The 22823-nt window shown below is 44.1% G+C and overlaps 1 protein-coding gene across 1 annotated transcript in view; it reads left to right on the top strand.

Annotated features, from left to right (window-relative positions):
* Positions 1 to 4526: 4526 nt before the first annotated feature.
* Positions 4527 to 22823, top strand: part of RGS7BP (regulator of G protein signaling 7 binding protein) — a 180518-nt gene continuing 162221 nt past the window's right edge. Inside the window, exons 1-2 of the mRNA XM_063963115.1 lie at positions 4527 to 5321; positions 6858 to 7024. Coding sequence (XP_063819185.1) covers positions 5169 to 5321; positions 6858 to 7024 — 320 coding nt within the window. The 5' untranslated portion in view covers positions 4527 to 5168. The remainder of the gene's footprint in view (positions 5322 to 6857; positions 7025 to 22823) is intronic.

Consider the following 22823-nt stretch of genomic DNA (forward strand, 5'->3'; position numbering starts at 1 on the left):
GCCAATTCACATTATATGCCACACTGTACATACTGCCAATTCACATTATATTCCACACTGTGGTGCTGCCAATTCACATTGTATGCCACACCGTGCGTGCTGCCAATTCACATTATATGCCACAGTGTGCGTGCTGCCAATTCACAATATATGCCACACTGTGCATACTGCCAATTCACATTATATGCCACACTGTACATACTGCCAATTCACATTATATGCCACACTGTGCAGGTCCCAAGTCACATTATATGCCACACTGTGCGTGCTGCCAATTCACATTATATGCCACACTGTGCATACTGTCAATTTACATTATATTCCACACTGTGCATACTGCCAATTCACATTATATGCCACACTGTACATACTGCCAATTCACATTATATGCTACAATGTGCATGCTGCCAATTCACATTATATGCCACAATGTGCATACTGCCAATTCACATTATATGCCACACTGTGCATACTGCCAATTCACATTATATGCCACACTGTACATACTGCCAATTCACATTATATGCCACACTGTGCGTGCTGCCAATTCACATTATAATCCACACTGTGCGTGCTGCCAATTCACATTATATGCCACACTGTGCATACTGTCAATTCACATTATATGCCACACTGTGCGTGCTGCCAATTCTCATTATATTCCACACTGTTAGTGCTGCCAATTCTCATTATATGCCACACTGTTCGTGCTGCCAATTCACATTATATGCCACACTGTGCATACTGCCAATTCACATTATATTCCACACTGTGGTGCTGCCAATTCACATTGTATGCCACACCGTGCATGCTGCCAATTCACATTATATGCCACACTATGCGTGCTGCCAATTCACATTATATGCCACACTATGCATGCAGCCAATTCACATTATATGCCACACTGTGCATACTGCCAATTCACATTATATGCCACAGTGTGCGTGCTGCCAATTCACATTATATGCCACACTGTACATACTGCCAATTCACATTACATTCCACACTGTGGTGCTGCCAATTCACATTGTATGCCACACCATGCGTGCTGATAATTCACATTATATGCCACACTGTGCATGCTGCCAATTCACATTATATGCCACAGTGTGCATACTGCCAATTCACATTATATTCCACACTGTGGTGCTGCCAATTCACATTGTATGCCACACTATGAATGTTGCCAATTCTCATTATATGCCACACTGTGCGTGCTGCCAATTCACAATATATGCCACACTGTGCATACTGCCAATTCACATTATATGCCACACTGTACATACTGCCAATTCACATTATATGCCACACTGTGCAGGTCCCAAGTCACATTATATGCCACACTGTGCGTGCTGCCAATTCACATCATATTCCACACTGTGCGTGCTGCCAATTCACATTTTATGCCACACTGTACATACTGCCAATTCACATTATATGCCACACTGTGTGTGCTGCCAATTCACATTATATGCCACACTGTGGTGCTGCCAATTCACATTGTATGCCACACTGTGCGTGCTGCCAATTCACATTATATGCCGCACTGCGCATACTGCCAATTCACATTATATGCCACACTGTGCATGCTGCCAATTCTCATTATATGCCACACTGTGCGTGCTGCCAATTCCCATTATATGCCACACTGTGCATGCTGCCAATTCTCATTATATGCCATACTGTGCATGCTGCCAATTCACATCATATGCCACACTGTGGTGCTGCCAATTCACATTGTATTCCACACTGTGCGTGCTGCCAATTCACATTATATGCCGCACTGCGCATACTGCCAATTCACATTATATGCCGCACTGCGCATACTGCCAATTCACATTATATGCCACACTGTGCATGCTGCCAATTCTCATTATATGCCACACTGTGAGTGCTGCCAATTCTCATTATATACCACACTGTGCATGCTGCCAATTCTCATTATATGCCACACTGTGCGTGCTGCCAATTCACATTATATGCCACACTGTGCAGGTCCCATTATATTACACACTGTGTGTTCCCCCAAAAAATATATGCTCCATTGCCCTCCACCCCATATTATTTTTTTACTAACTTGCTGATATGCAACACTTGCTATGGACAACATTGCCACTTCTATAAACCTGCATTTTAGTAATTATACCAAAGTGCTGCCACTTTTTCCAAGTGATATCTCATTATCACCATGCAGGCCAACAAAGAAGGATGGAGAGGTGGGATGGGAGCACCATATGCGTCATTTATAATGCTTGGTGAGGCACGGCTGTCATGCAGTAGCAGGACTTTTGCCCGGGGCACCGCCTTCCGGAGGGCGCCGCACCAGGGCAAGATCCGCTGCTGCTGTGCCCCCCGCTGCCCGCTGTGTCCCGCTGCCCGCTGTAAAGGGAAACTAGACGCTACGCGTCTAGTTTCCCTTCGTGGAGAGGACCTTTGCTGTGCGGTGCGCGATGATGTCATCGCGCACCGCACATCATTTCAGCGGCGCTACAACTGTACAGGTGGCGTAACTGACCACGCCCCCTGTATGAAGCCACGCTCCCTATTGCCGCCCGGGGCGCAAAAAGCACCTGAACTGGCCCTGCTGTCATGGCATTGTGACTCCTCTGGGAGAAATCCTATTGATTGTCAGGCCAGGATGATTGCTATAGTTTTGCATGTGGCCAGGATGCCCCCCTCTCTTCAACCAGCGCCTCTTGCGGGTGCCATCCTGGCCAACCTCTAGTTACAGCTATATTATTTTGACATTCATTATGTAGCATGCAAATGTTAACATGGTCATTATGTGATTACCAGCAGCTGCTCCTACTTACAATTAGTAGGGGGGATTGCCGCTACTCCCGTGCCTAGAGAGGAGAAGAGACTGACAGTGCATGTACAGACGTCGTGGTGCAACTGTGGAAACCCCGGCTTCTATGGACTGCACCGACTGCAGCCCACAGAAGCCGGAATGGGCTGCACAAAAGGCAGGGAGTGGTTTCCTACAGGAAGACAGCTCTCTGCTTATCGCAGCATGGTCTGGCAGTCCCAAAGGGAGAAAACACCTCCCAATTGTGTGTCTGTGAATAGGAAGTCACTGCCAGTCACAGTGAAGCCAGTGCAGTCTCGGACTGTATGTCGCTTCACTGACACTGAGATGGATGGTGTATTTTGCCTGGAGAGACTGCACTCCTGCCTTGTCATTACACTGAACATGTCGACAGGTTCAAAATGCCAAATATGGCCAACTGAACATTTCAATTCGACACTCTGTCCATGTTATTTTCCAGGTGTTGATATTTATGATGTTGGAATTTTAACCATGTTGATATTATAGTTGTTGACATCGACTTCATGACTGCATCTTATGTTAACCACTACACATTGGGCGGGAAGCTGGATTTGGCTTGGCTGCTCACCGCATGTGCACAAAGCTCCGAAATGTTATATATGTTATTCTTTAGATGGCGTTACCCAATAGAAGCTTATAGGCTTCTTTCGCACTTTCTCCCTGAGAGGGATCCAATCAGATCCCTCACCCATCCCCCCCCCCCCCCCCCCCCCCCAGTTCGTGCATCACTAGAAGCATGCGTAGAAGGACTCCTGGGTACAAAACTGGAAGTCCGTCTATTGCGAAGGACAGCTCTTACCGGGACGTGGTCCTTTGTGAGTTTCTCCAAGTCTTCAAGCATACGGCATTAATAAACACAGGTCTGCTTGTGAACAGTGGCGTGATGCATTGCATGCAAAATGTGATTTGTCATGCATGCCGACAATTAACTGCTGATGATGTAATGTAGGGAACGTAATACTATAGGAACATTTATCAAAAGACTATCAGCCCATCAATAATGTCAGCATCGGCAGCTGTGCGCGGCAACACTGTAATTGTTCCATCGGGTGCCATCTAGTGGTCGCTGGAATGCAAAACACTTGAATTCACCCCATAGAGCTGAGGAGCAGCATTAGCCTTTTATTACATAGGATTTCCTCAATCTTTTATAGATGCATAATTCAGTTTGTCAACGTAATGCTAAAACGAAACAAAACCACTCTGCAAATGACTTCAAAATCACAGTCCCCCTTCCACACTGGACTAGTTAAAACACAATCATGTTGTAATTTTTAACTTGTATACTTTGTGCAACTTTCTCAACAATGGCTGAAAAACATATATATAAATACAAGTTACCCAGAAAGAGAAAATATTGGTCACATTGTAGCTTGTGACAAATGCTTCTTGCTAAATGGGGGTCTTATCACCCTCTCCCAGCAGTCCTGCTCTTATCAGGTAACACACAGTGCTTGTGGCTTTGAAGGCAGCAGAGCAATGCTAAGTGACTGGAGCAGGGCGCATGTACAGCCTGCAGAGGCACATTGTACCAGCACACTGCCTGTATCACCCTATGTGGCTGTGTGCTCTATTCTGCAGACACTTGGCTCTAGCTAATAATAGAACAGTATGAAGTAATATTGCCATTGATGTTTTGAGCCTTTGATTGGATAATTATATAAACAGTAGGGGGTGGATTTGCTGGATCACATTAGTATTCCCGTCCTATCAATGTGCTGTGATGCTAGCCGCGTCAGGCTGCCAGTTTCCCAGCCTCTTCCAGTGCCACCAGCGCATCTCACAGAGGGATCTTGAGGAAGAAGAAGAAGAAGAAGAAGAGACCAGTGAGACTGGTCCAGGGGGGCCAGATCTTAAAAGGCCATTTAAAGCCTCGAGGGAGGTGTGATAAACCCAGCTGCGTTTAGAGAGGATGCTGCGGCCAATCCAGGGGGATTTGTAAGGGAGAGGCGCTCCACCCTTTCCTGAATGGCAACTCTTATCTGCCAGACATGGTTGTGCATGCCCTGCCTTGCTGCAATCAATATTAGGAGGAAGCTTGTGTGCGCTGACATTGGGATATTCCTGCCAGGGATCACCATGCCATTGCAGGGCTGACATCCCTGGATGCTGCTGCTGGCTGGAGATTGGAGCTATGCAGGAGGACGCACCAACTCTCCTGCAGCCTGAAGGTTACCTGCAACAGCAACCTCTGCTCCTGTAGGGGGGGAACAGGCTAGCTCATCAGGAGTTACAGTGGCTCTGCTGACCACTTCCAGCACCGTGCTGTGGCTGGCAATCCCCACCACTCACCACCACCCCAGTCTCGCCTTGGACGTTGCCTGGTGGATGTGTATGCATGACTTCAGCACCGAATGGGCGCAAGAATCGCCCCAGGTCGCAAGGATCTCTCTTCCAAATCGGCAACAAAGCGCTGCCCAGAGACCTTGAGCGCAGGGAGAGCTCGGAGAGCCCCCTCAAATCCCAGAGAACCCTGGACCACTGCAAAATGGTGGGTACACAATAAATCCCATGCCAACTATATTTTTGTGTTTTTTGCTTTAGTGCCACTCCCACCCCCATAGCACTGTGTTGCTATTCACATCACGTGCAGTTGCACTATTTTTAAAACTGCAGTACTGCCCACTGTGCATAGCACCCCTAGCCCATATAGAGCTGAGTGATGGGAGTGCTGCTTACATTGCACACTGAGCTCTATGCCTCCACTATCTATGGGTGTCTGCTCCTCTGAACCTTCCCACTGCTGCTAACAGGCTGCAGTGTATAACATCACACACTCTGCACTGCTCTCCCTGCATCTGCTGATACACAGAGAGACCCCCATAGCTCCCTTTCTCGCCCTCCTGCATGACCACTTGCTGCAAACAGACATACTCTTAGTGAATGCACAGGTGTGTAATGAAATAATCACATTACACCTTTCCCGAGCCTCCACCACTTCCAGTAGCTCTGAGGGATTTCTGTGTTGCAGCTTCGGTGTCAGATCAGTGTACTCTGCTATTGCAGATAGATGCACTGAGTTGGGACAAATACATTGTGCATTGGAAATCTTTTTAACTCTCTCCTGTCTGATACAGTGTGATGCTGTCAGTGTGGCTATTGCTACTTTAATGTGGCTAGTTGTGCTGCTGCTGGTTGTCTCCACTGGCTTCCTGTCATTCTTATAGGAAACTCGGCTAGTTATGTGATGTGAATACTGTTGCTGCCTATATATGTTAGCTAGATAGATTTGTTATTTATTGTGCTGAAATAGATTTGTTATTTATTGTGCTGAAAATGTTTGTTTAATGTTATTGTTTCACTCATTTTATCAACGCCCATAGCCATTGCCCCTGAAGTCTCTAAGTATTCATGTTTCTGCTGCATTGGTGCTACAGATGTGCCTACCAAAAGGTATATTACCTGCTGTTAATATACTTATGATAATTAATGGCCCATGCAGGATCCAGACCACCTGTTCCAAGCAGATGGGTGATGATGGATTAAAGATGGAAAAAATATAAAAATAAGCAGAAATGTAGTGACTGTATGCAACACCATGTTTGAGAAAACAAAAACCCTTAAACAGAAATTGCCTGTCTATTGTATATAGTCCTTCCTCTTCTAAGGGGTTACAGTTCTTCATTACTATGTATATAGACTCATTTCCTGATATGTACAGTAGACACCTGGCTGTACTCACCTCTTTGCGTCTAGTCTTCAGATTAGATAGGGAGGGGGGCTGTTGTCCTCAGATGCCCCCTACTTGTACCAGATGAAAGCAATGCCTTCATTTCATACTGGAAATCAGAGCTTTAATGGGTGTAATGCAGATCTTTTAAGACATCCTTCTAATGGAGTTGTGGTTGTTGGGAAATAAAGCGTTCTGCTTCTAAAACACATGTTGAGTGTACAATAATTTTGTTTTATTATACTCAAATGCAGTGTGTACTTCATGGTATATCAATAATGATGGGTGTGAATACTAATGCAAACTGGCAATAGGTGTACTCCTAATGTTTCTCATGGTGACAATGTATTTTTTCAGCTTGTCCAGGATTTCAACACCCAGGTGGCACTGTATCGTGAATTAGTCATTTCCATTGGGGATGTGTCAGTAAGCTGTCCCTCCCTGCGGGCTGAAATGCAGAAAACTCGAACCAAAGGCTGTGAGATGGCTCTCCAGGCGCACCAAAAACTCTCCTCCATCTCGGGGTAGGATATGCCGTTTCCATAATTTATAGCCAACCAACTCTACATGTTAGATACTGTACGTCTCTGGGAGAGCATCACTCAGAGGTCTTTACAAGGACACTGAGCTGTTATCATACATGTTATGGCATTGTTCCTTTGAAATAAGTGGTTTGTTTGATACAAAACACCCAGAACCATTTGGATTTTTGTGATTTAGGGGTCTATGGACTAAAGCTTGGTGAGAGATAAAGTGGATGGAGATAAAGTACCAGCCAATCAGTTCCTAACTGTCATTTTTCAAACACAGCCTGTAACATGGCATTTAGGGTCTGACTGGCTGGTGCTTTATCCCTGTCCACTTTCTTTCTCTCCACTGCTTAGTAAATAGACACCATTATTTCTCATAAATAGGTTTGAAAACATTTCAATCCAAGTGGTGGCAGATTATCATATCCCTTTTATTTTTGGTGTATTTTGTCAGAGGCAGGAAGATTCCACAACCCCTTTCACTCAAGACTTGTCTGTAATTAAAGGTGTACCCCTTAGTTGTGCTGATTCTTAAGCTGGGTACACACCTGACCTGCCACCAACCTCTATAACAATTGGTAAGCATGGCCGGATTAAGCTTTGGGGGTGCCCGGGGCACTTTAGAGAGGGGGGTGGGGGCTGTACACATGCATCCCAACATGACCCTCTCCAGTAGGGACAGACTGCTCTGTTCCTGGACTTCCCTCTTAATTTATGATTGCCATCACCTGTACTGTAACACCTTTCTTATCCACTAACCTGTTCAAAACAGATGGCAGCAATCATAAATTAAGAGAATAGTCCTGAAGGAGACCATTTTGTCCCTCCTGGAGAGGGTCATGTTGGGAGGTATGTGTAAATAAGATTGTGCATACCTCCCAACATGACCCATTCCAGGAGGGACAAAATGCTCTTTACCTGGACTTCCCTCTAAGTATATGATTGTAGTCACTTGTGTTGAACTATTTAATTGATAAGAAAGGTGTTTCAACACAGGTGATTGCAATCATAACTTAAGAAGGAAGTCCGGATAGAGAGCATTTTGACCCTACTGTAATGGGTTATGTTGGGATGTATGGATTGTGTATATTAAATTTAGCCCAATTGTGTATATTAGATTTAAACTAAACACCTAATTGAAAGACAACTATTTAATAAAATGTTCTTGTAGTGGAACAAAGACAATTTAAACAACCTTAAAATACACATAGAAAAATAAAATCTATAATTTATCTTGTCACATACAAAAACAGCAGCAGCCTCTGTACTACTTACACACTGGGACAGGACTCAGGAGGATTCTCTGTGTGTGTGTGTCTCTCTCTCTCTCTAGACCCTCGTTAGATAACAAGTTTCACAGGATTCAGACACCCAGGTGTGGAGAGAGCTGTAAGTGACAGTGATCCCACCCTGTGTCACTTACAGCTCTCTCCACCCTCCTATCTCTCCTCTGGTTGGGAAGCTCCATCGATAGCTCATGAAACCTGATACTCCTGTGTCTCTGGTTGCACTGCATACTGTCCTGCTCGCATTCTGGTTGTCTGGTTCTGCTGCTGCATAAGAGGGAAAGCTAGTGATGTCAGTGTGGTCTGGCCGGGGGGGGTCCCTGACAGAGGGGGGCCCGGGGTCCAGTATGCCCTGCATCCCCCCCTTAATCTGGCTATGTTGGTAAGCGAATATACACCCGATGTGTCGTGCCTGACGTTACAACTCGGCGGACAGTTAAATGTGCCCGCCCATTTGAGATGTCAGTCACCGCCAGTCCCTGCAGCAAGTGTAGATGCCGACCGCCGATACGCACCGACAGTTGCTTTAATTTTTCTGCAGATATATCGGCCACCGGACATAATATGTCTGTGACCGATGTCATTCGCAGACATAACGTGGGATGCACACAGGGGGGTGCTCACGATATATCGGATGTTCGATTGAATGGACAATATATCGCTCAGTGTGTACCCCTCTTTAGTTGCACACAAAGTGGTTGTACAGTAGTTGCGGCAGCCACGGAAGCCTGATTTACTGCCTTATGCCAATGAGAGAATCTGCAGGACTAATGTGGGAGGTTGTGTACTGTATGTGCAAGTGAAACCCGTGGCTGCCATTGATTTTACACCGCATCACCCATGCTAGGTGATCTGTCAGAGACAGGGTTCCCGCACAGAGCTTTTAATACACACCCATAGAGGGAACCAGTTGGTCGGACATCTGCAAAAATGCATCAGTTTGCATCAGTGCGTGTGCTTTATACACTGTTTGACTACGAATCAGCCCTAGAGCATACACCTATTTTATGGGCCAACCCGATGTCCAGCCTGGCCCAGTGATGTCACTAATTCCTAGTGAATTTATAGGCTTTAGATTGTAAGCTCTCAAAAGCAGGGCCCTCTTCCCTCATGTGCTTATCCTTTGTCTTACTTTAATAATCTTCAACTGTACCACATCCAGCAGTCTTCTGCCACCTGATACTTATTCCAGTGTCATCTGCTGATGTAACTATGTTTATTTACCCTGTACTTGTCCTATACTGTCATCAACTGTAAGTTGCTGTTTTCCTGTTTGATTATTTGTTTATGTACTCTGTAATTGGGCGCTGCGGAACCCTTGTGGCGCCATATAAATAAAGGATAATAATAATAATAGGCCGCATTCTCATGAACATTGGTTCAGCACACTATGGGGGAGATGTACCAAGCGTTGGAAAGAAATAAAGTACCAGTCAATCAGCTCCTAACTGCTATGTTACAGGCTGTATTTCAAAAATGACAGTTAGGAGGTAGTTAGGAGTTAGGAAGTAATTGGTTGGTGGTTTGTCTCTCTCCCCTTTATCACTCTCCAAGGTTTAGTACATCTGGCCCTAAAGAGCTTGTAATACTGTGCTATACAGACTGATACAGCTTAACATTAAAATCACATCCTACATGGATCATGTGAATGAGGGGAGATGTATTAAATCTTGGAGAGAGAGAGAGTGAATGTAACTTGCTGCAGTGAATGAACCACAGTAAGTGCTGCTCACAGTTGGATAACAGGACAAAATTCTGAAGCATGTCTCCACCTCCAAACTACAAATGACAGTATTACCTACAGTAACTTGAGGCAACTAGCTTCAAAAAGGATGGTCAGATAAGCCATTAACATTTTAGTACTATTATGGTTGTATAAATTGCAATGGCACTCCAGAAACTTTTTTGGCTTGTAATGTTGAGCGGCTGGCACCAGCCGCAGCTTCTTACCTGTCTGGCCGGGGATCTGCATTGATCTCTGTGCAGCCCTCTCTTACTTGCTGTCTCGGTGATTGATAGCTGATGTCACTAGGAGGCGGGATTTAAGTCAGGCGGGAAACAGAGACTTAATCCGGGTGCAGGACTTAAGTTCGACCCTGTCAGTTACTAGACATTGGCTGCAGCCCCTAGAAGCCAGGCAGGGCTGCTGTATTAGCAGGGGGGTTCCGGTATGAATGGTCGACCATGTTATGGTCGACAGTCATTAGGTCGACCACTATTGGTCGACATTGGCATGGTCGACATGGACAAATGGTCGACACATGAAAATTGTCGACACATGAAAAGGTCGACATGAGGTTTTTTTTTTTCTTTTTTGGGTGTCGTTTTCTGCGTAAAGTGACGGGGAACCCCAATAAGTGCACCGCTTCGCTCGCCATGCTTTGGATTACCGTTCCCAATTGTAGTCCACGTGGATCGTAAAGTATGGAAAAGTTCCCCAAAAGAAGAAAAATGTGAAAAACTCATGTCGACCTTTTCATGTGTCGACCATGTGTCCAAGTCGACGATGTCCATGTCGACCGATAGTGGTCGACCTAATGACTGTCGACCATAACATGGTCGACCATCTGAACGGATACCTAGCAGGGGAGTGGCTTCCCATGTGAAGTGCTCTCTGCCATCGCAGTACGGATTGGCTGTCCCGGAGAAAATTCCTCCCCCTGGGATTGCCTGTCTGGCTGTGATTAGCGGGGTGTGCTTCCTGTGGGAAGTCTCTGCCAGTGCTAGGCAGTCCCTGCAGGTAGCAAATGTTACTGGGGGGACTACAGTCCTAGGTAAAATCTGCCACTGGCTGGAACTCCCGCCCCCCCCCCCCAAAAAAAAAACATTGCCTTCTTCTGTTCTAAAATATGATGATCATCATCCACAACATCTACTCGGTTTATTTATGGAAACTCTTTAAAAAGGAAAATATTGGCAGTCTTTGGCTCGGATTTTAATGCATTTTCTCCTTTAATTAAATTGGCTGATAAATCTGATGAATCATTGGGCGCTTGGCACTAAAGAAAAACCTATACTGTATGTGCGTTCTGGGGCAGGTTAGATTTATATGCAAAATTGACACAAGCTACTGTAGATGGTGTACTATATATCAAGCTTAGCCTTTTACTTCTTTTGCTAAGGTTGTTATAAATGCTATAATTGTATAACTTGTAATAGTATCACTCAGGGTGAAAGATTTCTTCGTCCATATTCAAGGAAACAGTATTTTATCCAACAATATTTAACACGGAATTCAAATGACTGTGTTGATTTGCAGTATTTAAATCCGCTTGTGTCAAACTCTACGTCGAGGAGCCCAAACGAACATTTAGGGCCCCGTTTAAATTTAAAAAAACCTCAATCGAGTCTTATCTTCTACCCCCAAAAAATATTACTTTATATAATAACATTACTGTAATATGAGTAGATCTATGCAAAGGTGACTATTGCACTATTAAACTGTATTTTGATAAACTTTATTCAATCATTTTCTAAATTATGTAGCTAAAATTATAACTTTCACAAAAATAATCTTAAGGTGGGTACACACTAGACAAAGTGCCTAGTGTTTCCCCTCCCTGTTGGTGACAGTGCGTACACACTGAGCAATATGACGACCATATAGCTCAGTGACGTCACGCCGTGGCCGGGCTGAGCAGGAAGCTTTTGGGAGACAGTCCAAATTGAGCTGCATGCACAGCCGACAACGAGGGTCGTTAATGACCCGCGGGGCCGCGCATTGCTCGGCAGCAGCGGCATACACATTGCCAATATAGTAAACGACGTTGCTCAGGAAGGGTCAAAATGAGCAACGTTGTTTACTTTCTCGGCAAGTGTGGATGCACCTTTAGGCTACTGTACATCATTAATATTTGATATTTATGGTGATATGTGTGTTATATGCAGTGACGCAGTTATGGCGATACAGAGCTGTACGCAAGAAGCCCAAAGTTACACTAAGGGCCTGAGTCATGGTTGGAAGTAAGGTAAATGAAAGCAAGTACTGTAACTTTTTGTCTGGAACAAACCATGGGCCTAATTCAGAGTTGATCGCAGCAGCAAATTTGTTAGCAGTTGGGCACAACCATGTGCACCGCAGGGGGAGGGGGGCAGATATAACATGTGCAGAGAGAGTTAGATTTGGGTGGAGTGTGTTCAAACTGAAATCTAAATTGCAGTGTAAAAATAAAGCAGCCAATATTTACGGTACCTTGCACAGAAACAAAATAATCCACTCAAATCTAAAGGGCTGTATTCACGGGCAGATGTGGAGAGAGATGTGTGCTGAGCGAACCGCTCAGCACACATCTCTCCCCCCACTCAGCACAGCGCAATGTATGCTGAGCGTGCGGGGGCGCTCATTTCACCCAGCGGGTGAAATGAGCGACCTGCTAGATTGAGCCTGCGTGCAGGCCAATCTAGCACCAGCGATAGCGATGCGCGGGGCTGCGCATCGCTATCGCTGTGGGGGGTACACACAGAGCGATCATGCTTAAAATCTAAGCAATCTAGTCAGATTGCTAAAATTATCGCTCCGTGAGTACCCCCCTTAACTCTCTCTGCACATGTTATATCTGCCCCCTGCAGTGCACATGGTTTTGCCCAACTGCTAACAAATTTGCTGCTGCGATCAACTCTGAATTACCCCCCATGTTGCCATGCGAGGGGAGCAAATACATTTACTTTTTTCTGTGCAGGGTAAATACTGGCTGCTTTTGCATGCTTTTGATTGTATTCTTTTTTACGCTGTGTTTAGTGCTTTAGGGTTGGCTAAGACTCATTAAAATGACACACTTCCTGTACATTCCATTGTTTTCCTGCATGATGTATTAGGGGGTGAACCACTGACGAGATTGTACATGGGTGTTTCTTACTTTTAATGTTTATTGGCCCTCATTCCGAGTTGCTCGCTAGCTGCTTTTAGCAGGCGTGCAAACTCTTAGCCGCCGCCCTCTGGGATTGTATCTTAGCTTAGCAGAAGTGCGAACGAAAGGATCGCAGAGCGGCTACAAAATAATTTTGTGCAGCTTCAGAGTAGCTTCAGATCTACTCCTAGCTTGCGATCACTGCAGACTATTTAGTTCCTGTTATGATGTCACGAACACGCCCTGCGTTCGGCCAGCCACGTCTACGTTTCACCAGCCACGCCTGCGTTTCTATCTGGCACGCATGCGTTTTTTCACTCACTCCCTGAAAACGGTCAGTTGACACCCAGAAACGCCCACTTCCTGTCAATCACTCTGCGGTCAGCAGTGCGACTGAAATGCTTTGCTAGACCTTGTGTGAAACTACTTCGGCTGTTGTGAAAGTACGTCGCGCATGCGCATTGCGCCGCTTACGCATGCGCAGAAGAGCCGCTTTTTTGCCTGATCGCTGCGCTGCGAAGGAAAGGAGCTAGTGATCAACTCGGAATGACCACCATTGTAAATAGGGTTGCTAAAGGCATTTGCATTTATGTTCTGATGATGGTGGAATTACAACCAAAATGTGATGTGTATACTACGATAACACATATGTGGAAAAGAATGCTGGTTTTCATTTAGCATATCTCATATTGATATATTTGGAGCGTGAGTTCCAGCACTCACCCGCAGGGGGTGCCAAATGGGTGGGAGTGGGTACTAATTACCCAGGCTTGTTTAACAGGCCCAAAGGGGCCTGGGCCAGCAGGGGAGGATTGCGCCCCCTCCTCGGCTCACTACCGCCACACAGCAATAGCACACGCACTTGTTTTCATCTTTTTTAAAAATTCTGAGCAGGTGTGGCCATACTCCCATGATTTGTACACGCCTCCCTCAAGTGGAGAAGTTACCCATAGCACCAATAAGCATCTACCTTTTATTTAAAGGGCTAGATGCAGCATTGCTTGGAAAGTGATAAAATGGAGAGTGAAAAAGCACCAGCCAATCAGATCCTAACTGCCGTGTCACAGGCTGTGTTTGAAAAATGTCAGTTAGGAGCTGATTGGCTGGTACTTTTTCATTCTCCATTTTATCACTTTCCAAGCGATGATGCATCTAGCCCAAAATCTTTAATTAGGAGAACGGCAAAGCAAAATGATAGGAATGGAACAGAATTCAAGTGATGATAGGACCAGGGCACACACTACTCGTACAGTTGTGACAAGACTCATTGGTATCTGCATAAAATGAAACCTCAATTACAGTTATTGTCAGTATAAATAGTTTATCAAAACAGCAAATCTTCATTTTTGCTAATGCTCATTTGTAAAATTGGCTATTATTGTTCATTAACTTTTAATATATTCAAATAATAGTTTAGTCTCACCTGGCTCATGTGTATAAACTGAACGACTCTATCAAACCCCTGTACACTTATAATGCAACCTCGTAAATCGCTGTGCTACCGGCTCCTAGCAAACCAGGCGTCTCTGTCATGTTTATGATGACCCGGCGCTGGTTACCTTGTTACACTGTGAGCATAAACAAGTGTCTTGGTTTACTGATATCTCCTAGAGAAGTTGCTGTTCCTGGCTTATAGCGATTTATACACTGCTGTGTGTGGTTCCGTGTGTCGGCACCCAGTATGTACCCAGTATTTACCTCAGAGTATGCCCCTTCATGGTTATGATTTATGATTGTACTCATTACTTTTCTTCTTTACATCTATCGTCCTCTATCTGTCTATGCCATACATGCCTACTTTTGTATAAGCAATTTAGGGAGATTGTAAAAACAACACCTACAGTATAAGCAAAGTGGAGGTACTGGTACATCTGAGAGATGTTTGAAAAAATGACTAAAGCTGGATACACACTTAACGATGTATGTGCTTAGTCAATGGGACAGCCGATGTAACAATACATTGGCCATCCAGTACACACTGAACGATATATATCGGATGACCATGTCATATATTGTTGACGGCCGCATTCCAAAGCATTATGTCGTATTCTGGGTCGTCCCATCGGGCGTGCAGGTCTCCACTGGCGGATCCAGGGGAGGGTGATCAGGGTGATTGCCTCCCATAACACACACAACTTCTTCATCGACTTGAAGGCGGTAGTTTACGCCCTTACCTAGTGTGCAGGCTCAGTACCGAATTGACTCTTCTCACCGCGACTTACCATCACTTGCCCTGCAAGATAGAGAGATGTCCTATCCTCACCCCGTGTCTTCTTCCTACCTAGTCTGCAGTTTTATTGCTGTATGTCAGCGGTATTCAACATTCGACCCTGCAGCTGCTGTGAAACTAGCTAGCCAAACTGGGGCAGGGCATGCTGGTAGGTGTAGTTCCACAGCAGCTGGTCTGCATGTTGAATAACTCTGCTGTATGTTGTTCCCACATTTTTCAATTTACTCTACAGTATAATGTACTTATCATATATTAAGTTCCATTGTTAAGATGTATATTCCCTGCACAGCACTGTGGAATCTTTGTGGCACTTTAAAAATAAAATATAATAAAAATAATAATCCTGGATACTACTCCCTGTCCATCAGCTCTTATCAGACATCTGCTTGTATCATATGTATCGTATGTATCCCCTGTATCTCTCCCCTTCATGATCTCTGTTATAGCTCACTATGCCAACGCCGGGATCCCAACACATAGAACCTTTTACCCGTGCAGGTGTTATAACTTTAAACATGCAGGTAAGTGTCACCCTTGTCAGCATTCCGGTGCCGGAATAGTGAGGCAAACAAACTCACTGGTGACATCATCACTCTCGGCCTCTAGTAACCACCCCCCTCCATCACATCAATGTCCCTCTCTTATTCATTCTATTTCTCCCTTCAGTCTGCCTTGTTATGTACTGTGGCCTTGGCCAGAGCCGAAACTAGGATTTTTGCCACCCAGGCAAGGCAGTAATTTACCCCGTATACACATTACACACGTTACGCCCTAGTAGTATCCCTTAAATATGTTACGCCACACAGTAGTACTAAGAAGAAGGAAGAAGGCTGCGCTGCCAGAGGAAAGGACAATATCAATCACTAAGTGTGTAAATTTTAAGAACAATTTATTAAAAAACAATAACTCATTAAAAAAACAGTACTCTGTGCAAGATAGTATGCCAAATGCATGCATAAAGGTGAGGTTTTACCCAGGTGTTGGTTCAGGACATGTGTTTTGTATTCTATAGGATCCGTTCCAAATTTTACCCTTAAATAGTAGAAATGTCCAGTTAGAATCCACTGTGGAAAGTCCCTTTTAGATGATATTTAGAGAGTCCATTATAGGTTCCATATGCCGCTAGAGGGTTAATTGCAATGTCCCATGAAATGGTTAGTACCTCATGCAGTGCGGAGATTGGATGGTGCCTCTCTGGGACTCCTCTGGATAGCTGGTGAACAGTGAGGGCTGGTTCGGGTCCAAATCAAAGTTGTCCTGTTCCAAAAGATGAATACCTGACGCGTTTCGCTGCATCAACCTTGCAGCTTTTTCAAAGGTGTACTGTGGTGTCTGGGTTTGGGCTTTATATACCCTAGACAAAATGGTGGCTTAATTGGCACCTGGATGCACATTTCCTGTTTCTCACATACATAACTTTTTCTAATAATTAAAACTACTATGATATATATAGGAGACAGACCTACTTATGTAAAGAAACCATTGGTAATATGAAACTTTTATTTCAACTCCTAGTAAATACTTTATTTCTTTAAAAGTTTCTTAATATGGAATATACTGATCCAATCAGAGGATTTGTTTACTACTATGTAGTCATAGAAACCATTCCCGAGGTTATTTCATAGGTTGAATTGGAGATCATGTGATCAGTATTTGTCATGTGATAAGTATCACATGATCAGTATGAACATCATCTGATAAACTTTCAGAGTGTATAGTTAAGCTAAATACTTTTTCTCTAAGTTTGGGGGCAGCAGCAACTGCTAGCTGGTTATATTTCTCTCTGGTTCTGTCCCCCTTATAATAAAAATAGCGCAGGGACCCGGCGATCATTCCCGGACCGTTGACATGGCAACGGAGGTCAGAAGTGACGCGGTACCTTGAGTGGCCAATGGTCATTCCCAAGCCGTCGCCATGGTGACGCGGCTCGGAATGAACGGCCTACCCCGTAAACGGTCACCCCACATGACGGACAGAGGAGGCGAGTCTCTCCTCGTCCGTCACCATGGCAGCGCGGCCCTGAATTGCCGCGTCTTACTCGGCCGGGTAGCATGATCATGTATGCGGAGGCATACATGTCACTTCCGGCCGGTACCCATGGAAACCCCATGAAGCTGGTCTCTCTGCCGGATATTGTCATTGTGTATACAACGGTATACACGTCATTTTGGGCTGGTAACCATGGCAACCCTTACGAAGCCATATGCAGTTGGATACTTTATATTCCACACTATAAATTTTATATATAGCGCAATGGCACCTTTTCTGAAAGCCTAATTACATCAAATTAGAATAACAAGCCACATATAGAGCAATCATATGTCTTTCATATTAATAGATAGTATAATGCCAATATTTTCAAAGGCCGAATCACAACACATTGGGCTATTAGAGCTCATATAGGAGGAACCGATCTTCATCATATATCACTAGTGGTTGTACCTAAGTACTGATAATACCGATGTGCCAACAGGAGGTCTATTGGATGTTCAGGATGGGATCTATGTGCCAACAGGAGGACTGGGAGTGAATCTTAGCTTAGCAAAATTGCGAACGAAAGATTCTCAAAATTGCGAATAGAAATTTCTTTGCAGTTTCTGAGTAGCTCGACACTTACTCTGCCACTGCGATCAGTTCAGTCAGTTTCGTTCCTGGTTTGACGTCACAAACACACCCAGCGTTCACCCAGGCACTCCCCCGTTTCTCCAGCCACTCCCGCGTTTTTCCCAGAAACGGCAGCGTTTTTTCACACACTCCCATAAAACGGCCAGTTTCTGCCCAGAAACACCCACTTCCTGTCAATCATATTACGATCACCAGAACGAAGAAAAAACCTTGTAATGCCGTGAGTAAAATACCAAACTTATTAGCAAATTTACTTGGCGCAGTCGCAGTGCAAACATTGCGCATGCGCAATTAGCGGAAAATCGCTGCGATGCGAAGAAAATTGCAGAGCGAACAACTCGGAATGAGGGCCTATATACCCAGATGACCTCAATGAGGCAGTGGAATTAAATATGATTATTTAATATAAAAACTAGGTATTTTGGATTTAACATCTTTCCATTAATAATTCAGTATAGATTATAAACACCCTCTCTGTCCCTAGTAATTTATAATTAACAGGTATTAAGCTTCAACATTTATATTCAATTTAGTCTACCATTTCTTCCTCTCTCTGTATTTGAACTTCTCTCTTTGTATATTTAGTTGTCCTTGCCTTTTTTTCCTGTGCTTCCAAGTCTGTTAGCAATAGAAATATTGCATTATTATTGTTGGGTGGATACGGATCTTCACAATAAAATATCGGTATTATCAGTACTTAGGTACAACCACTAGTGATATATGATGAAGATTCGTTCCTCCTATATGAGCTCTAATAGCCCAATGTGTTGTGATTCCTGTGTCAACCTTTTCCTGTGTCGACTTAGTGCATGTCAACCTAGTTACTGTCAACATCGTTAGGGTCAACCCAATGATCCTCACCCAGAGGGCTCATTTAAAATGTTGCTATGGGGCCCAAAGTTCTGGCTACGCCCCTGAATAGAGGTGGGGACCCAGATTAGGAAGAGATCTTCAAAATCATCCACATGTGACCTAATCAAAGAAAAGGCATCAAAATGGCTGTACAGGTGGAATCTGGTTTCGACCCGATTTTGAGGCATCTGCTCCTCGTCATCTAACTACTGTTGGTTGGACTGTAGTAGTCTTGCCATGTCAACGGTCCGGAAATGATCGCCGGGTCCCTGCGCTATTTTTATTATAAGGGGGACAGAACCAGAGAGAAATATAACCAGCTAGCAGTTGCTGCTGCCCCCAAACTTAGAGAAAAAGTATTTAGCTTAACTATACACTCTGAAAGTTTATCAGATGATGTTCATACTGATCATGTGATACTTATCACATGACAAATACTGATCACATGATCTCCAATTCAACCTATGAAATAACCTCGGGAATGGTTTCTATGACTACATAGTAGTAAACAAATCCTCTGATTGGATCAGTATATTCCATATTAAGAAACTTTTAAAGAAATAAAGTATTTACTAGGAGTTGAAATAAAAGTTTCATATTACCAATGGTTTCTTTACATAAGTAGGTCTGTCTCCTATATATATCATAGTAGTTTTAATTATTAGAAAAAGTTATGTATATGAGAAACAGGAAATGTGCATCCAGGTGCCAATTAAGCCTCCATTTTGTCTAGGGTATATAAAGCCCAAACCCAGACACCACAGTACACCTTTGAAAAAGCTGCAAGGTTGATGCAGCGAAACGCGTCAGGTATTCATCTTTTGGAACAGGACAACTTTGATTTGGACCCGAACCAGCCCTCACTGTTCACCAGCTATCCAGAGGAGTCCCAGAGAGGCACCATCCAATCTCCGCACTGCATGAGGTACTCACCATTTCATGGGACATTGCAATTAACCCTCTAGCGGCATATGGAACCTATAATGGACTCTCTAAATATCATCTAAAAGGGACTTTCCACAGTGGATTCTAACTGGACATTTCTACTATTTAAGGGTAAAATTTGGAACGGATCCTATAGAATACAAAACACATGTCCTGAACCAACACCTGGGTAAAACCTCACCTTTATGCATGCATTTGGCATACTGTCTTGCACAGAATACTGTTTTTTTAATGAGTTATTGTTTTTTAATAAATTGTTCTTAAAATTTACACACTTAGTGATTGATATTGTCCTTTCCTCTGGCAGCGCAGCCTTCTTCTTTCTTCTTAGTATACCGCACAGGGAGTGACTTCCCTCTAAACATAGGCTGCTGCTTAGCCAAGCATCTCGCCTCACAGCGCCCGAATACCTTTGGGTAATACTTACCTTATTCTTGCAGCCACACAGTAGTACCCCTTATATACAGTATGCCACACAGTAGTACCTGTTTTACACAGTATGCCATGCAGTAGTACCCCTTATACAAATTTTAAGCAACACAGTGGTGCCCATTATACACAGTATGCCACACAGTTGTGCCCCTTATACATAGTATGCCAGCCAAATAGTAGTGCCCCTTATATATAGTATGCCAGACAGTAGGGCCTTTTCCACATAGTATGCCACACGGTAGTGCCCCTTATACATAATTTGCCAGTCAGTAGTGCCCCTTATACACAGTATGTAGTCTTCACGCTAGGCTGTTTTAGCAGAGTGCTACACCCTGCCCGATTTCTAAAGGGCAGAATGCGCCCTGCCCCTTTAGTGGCACCCTGCTAAAACAGCTTGCTGCTGCGTGTGCGCATGGCATCTATTCACATTAAAGACAGCGCTCTGTGGCTGGGGCATGCCTCCATTTGTGACATGCCCCACCCCCAGTGAAGAAACTCAAAATAAACTACAGCGTCAGACAGCCCTTGCTTCTGGGAGCTCCTGGCAGCAAGTGCTGCTGGGAGCTGCAGTTTATTTTGAGCTTATTTAATTACGGTGACGCATACCAGCGCCTTTACAGTGGATCCTGCCCACATTCAGCCACAGCACTAAGTTAGGTGTCTATGCCCAAGCCTTCGAGAGAGATAAAGTGGACAGATATAAAGTACCAACCAATTAGCTGCTAACTACCATGTTACAGGCTGTGTTTGAAAAATGTCAGGAGCTGGTTGGTTGGTACTTTATCTCTCTCCAAGGCTTATTACTGTACATAAACCCCTGAGTCACCATTACCTGTTCACACTGAAATCATCTGTGGCGGAAAATGTGCTGCCATTAGCGGAAGGGGGAGAGTGGTGAGAGATCATTGCTTAAATCCAGGGTGCTGCACCGTTTATCACTTTCCACACTTCTCACTCTGCAAAGTCATACAGTGCATAAGCCACAATTCTCTCACTACACGACCAGTACAGTTTATCCTGCACCCATACCCAACCACTGCTCCATGCATACTGTACCACATTGTGTCAACTATTGAAAAATCTCTCTCTCGTACACAGCACCAAATGCTGGCATGTGTGTGTCATATACAGCAAAGGCGGCCATTTTGTGGACTGAAGTAATGTTCCTGAAATTGTAGATCATTGATTGCTAGAAGCAGTTACATTATTGAGAGTTTTTTTTTTTTTATTAATAATTGACTTGCCCCATTCTGAAAAATACCTTGCGCCAAAATTTTAAGGGTAAATAAATTAGCCGTGCTTCAACTGTTGAAAGTATTCAAACTACATAGAGTGATTTTCTGATAAAGAATAGACATGCCTGCATGAATAAGATATAGGCATATGGCAAGCACAGTCAAGTAAGCAAGAGCGTAGTTTAATGTCTTAGCCGAGCTATCTCTTCACTACCAGACTGGCCTAAATGTAGGAACTTCCGCTCATGCATTAGTTGGCAGCCAGTTCCGCATCCCTCCGGCATACAAGATGAAAGCGGAAACTACTAGCCAGCAAATATGCAGCATGACAGGTTAATCCTCTGACTACTGACTCTTTGGAGTTTACCAGATTAAGATATTTCTCAATAACCATTTTTTACAGTTTGTTTCCAACTTTCCCAGGAGGACGCGAAAGAACAACAAAGTGAAAATTCATGCCTTGAGTGCTGCATTGAAGAAGTTGTTGAAATATTTATAAGTTTTATGTAATTGTAGTAAATGCTGAATTTCATAAACATGACAGTATCAAAATGGATGTCCAGGAAAATTAAGCCTTTTTATTTAAAGGGGCATTATCGTGCATCATCACATACAGCGATTTGACAGTTCATGCTGTACAATGTCACAATTTACATCCTTGTTTAGCAGTTGACGAAACCATTGTCTGCTTCACTGGACAAGATGGTGGTATTTGGGAGGCTGGTCTAGATTGCCAACAGTGCAGGAGTCTCCCGGACATTCCAGGATATTGAGTAAGGTGGACAAGAATTCTTTCTAATAACACGTGGTATGATTCCAATGGTACATTTAAGGTACAATCCCCTAATTCTGGTCTTTGGAAACATTTGCGCAGATGAAAGATAAATCTGGGACTGAATAGAAATCTATTGGTCAGACTCACTTATCAATCACAATTAACCTGAAAAGGCCCAGATGAGCTAGCCTGAGAGGAAGACATGGGGAGGCCTTGGGCCCAGTGGAGCAGGGAGTGCCATTGCTATGGGTTCCAGAAGAATGGAGAGCCCACGTCTGGGGCCTGATTCATCTGCACCCAGATCAGAAAGTTGTCTACCATGTTCCCAGAATTGCCCGCAAAACACAGTGTGGCATAACTGGCGTACAGTGCAGTGTTTTGTATTGTTAACTTGGGATACTACAGTATAGCATAACGTGAACTGGGGGCACTGTGTGGTATAATGTGAACTAGGGCACTACTATGGGGCATAACATTAACTAGGGCATTACTATGGCACATAAACGAACAACTGCTGTGGAGAGAGGTGTTTCTAGAAGGGATAGATGGCTTGGTATGTGGTTGTT

The sequence above is a fragment of the Pseudophryne corroboree genome, chromosome 1 (assembly GCF_028390025.1).
Source record: "Pseudophryne corroboree isolate aPseCor3 chromosome 1, aPseCor3.hap2, whole genome shotgun sequence".
In the NCBI taxonomy this organism is placed as follows: domain Eukaryota; kingdom Metazoa; phylum Chordata; class Amphibia; order Anura; family Myobatrachidae; genus Pseudophryne; species Pseudophryne corroboree.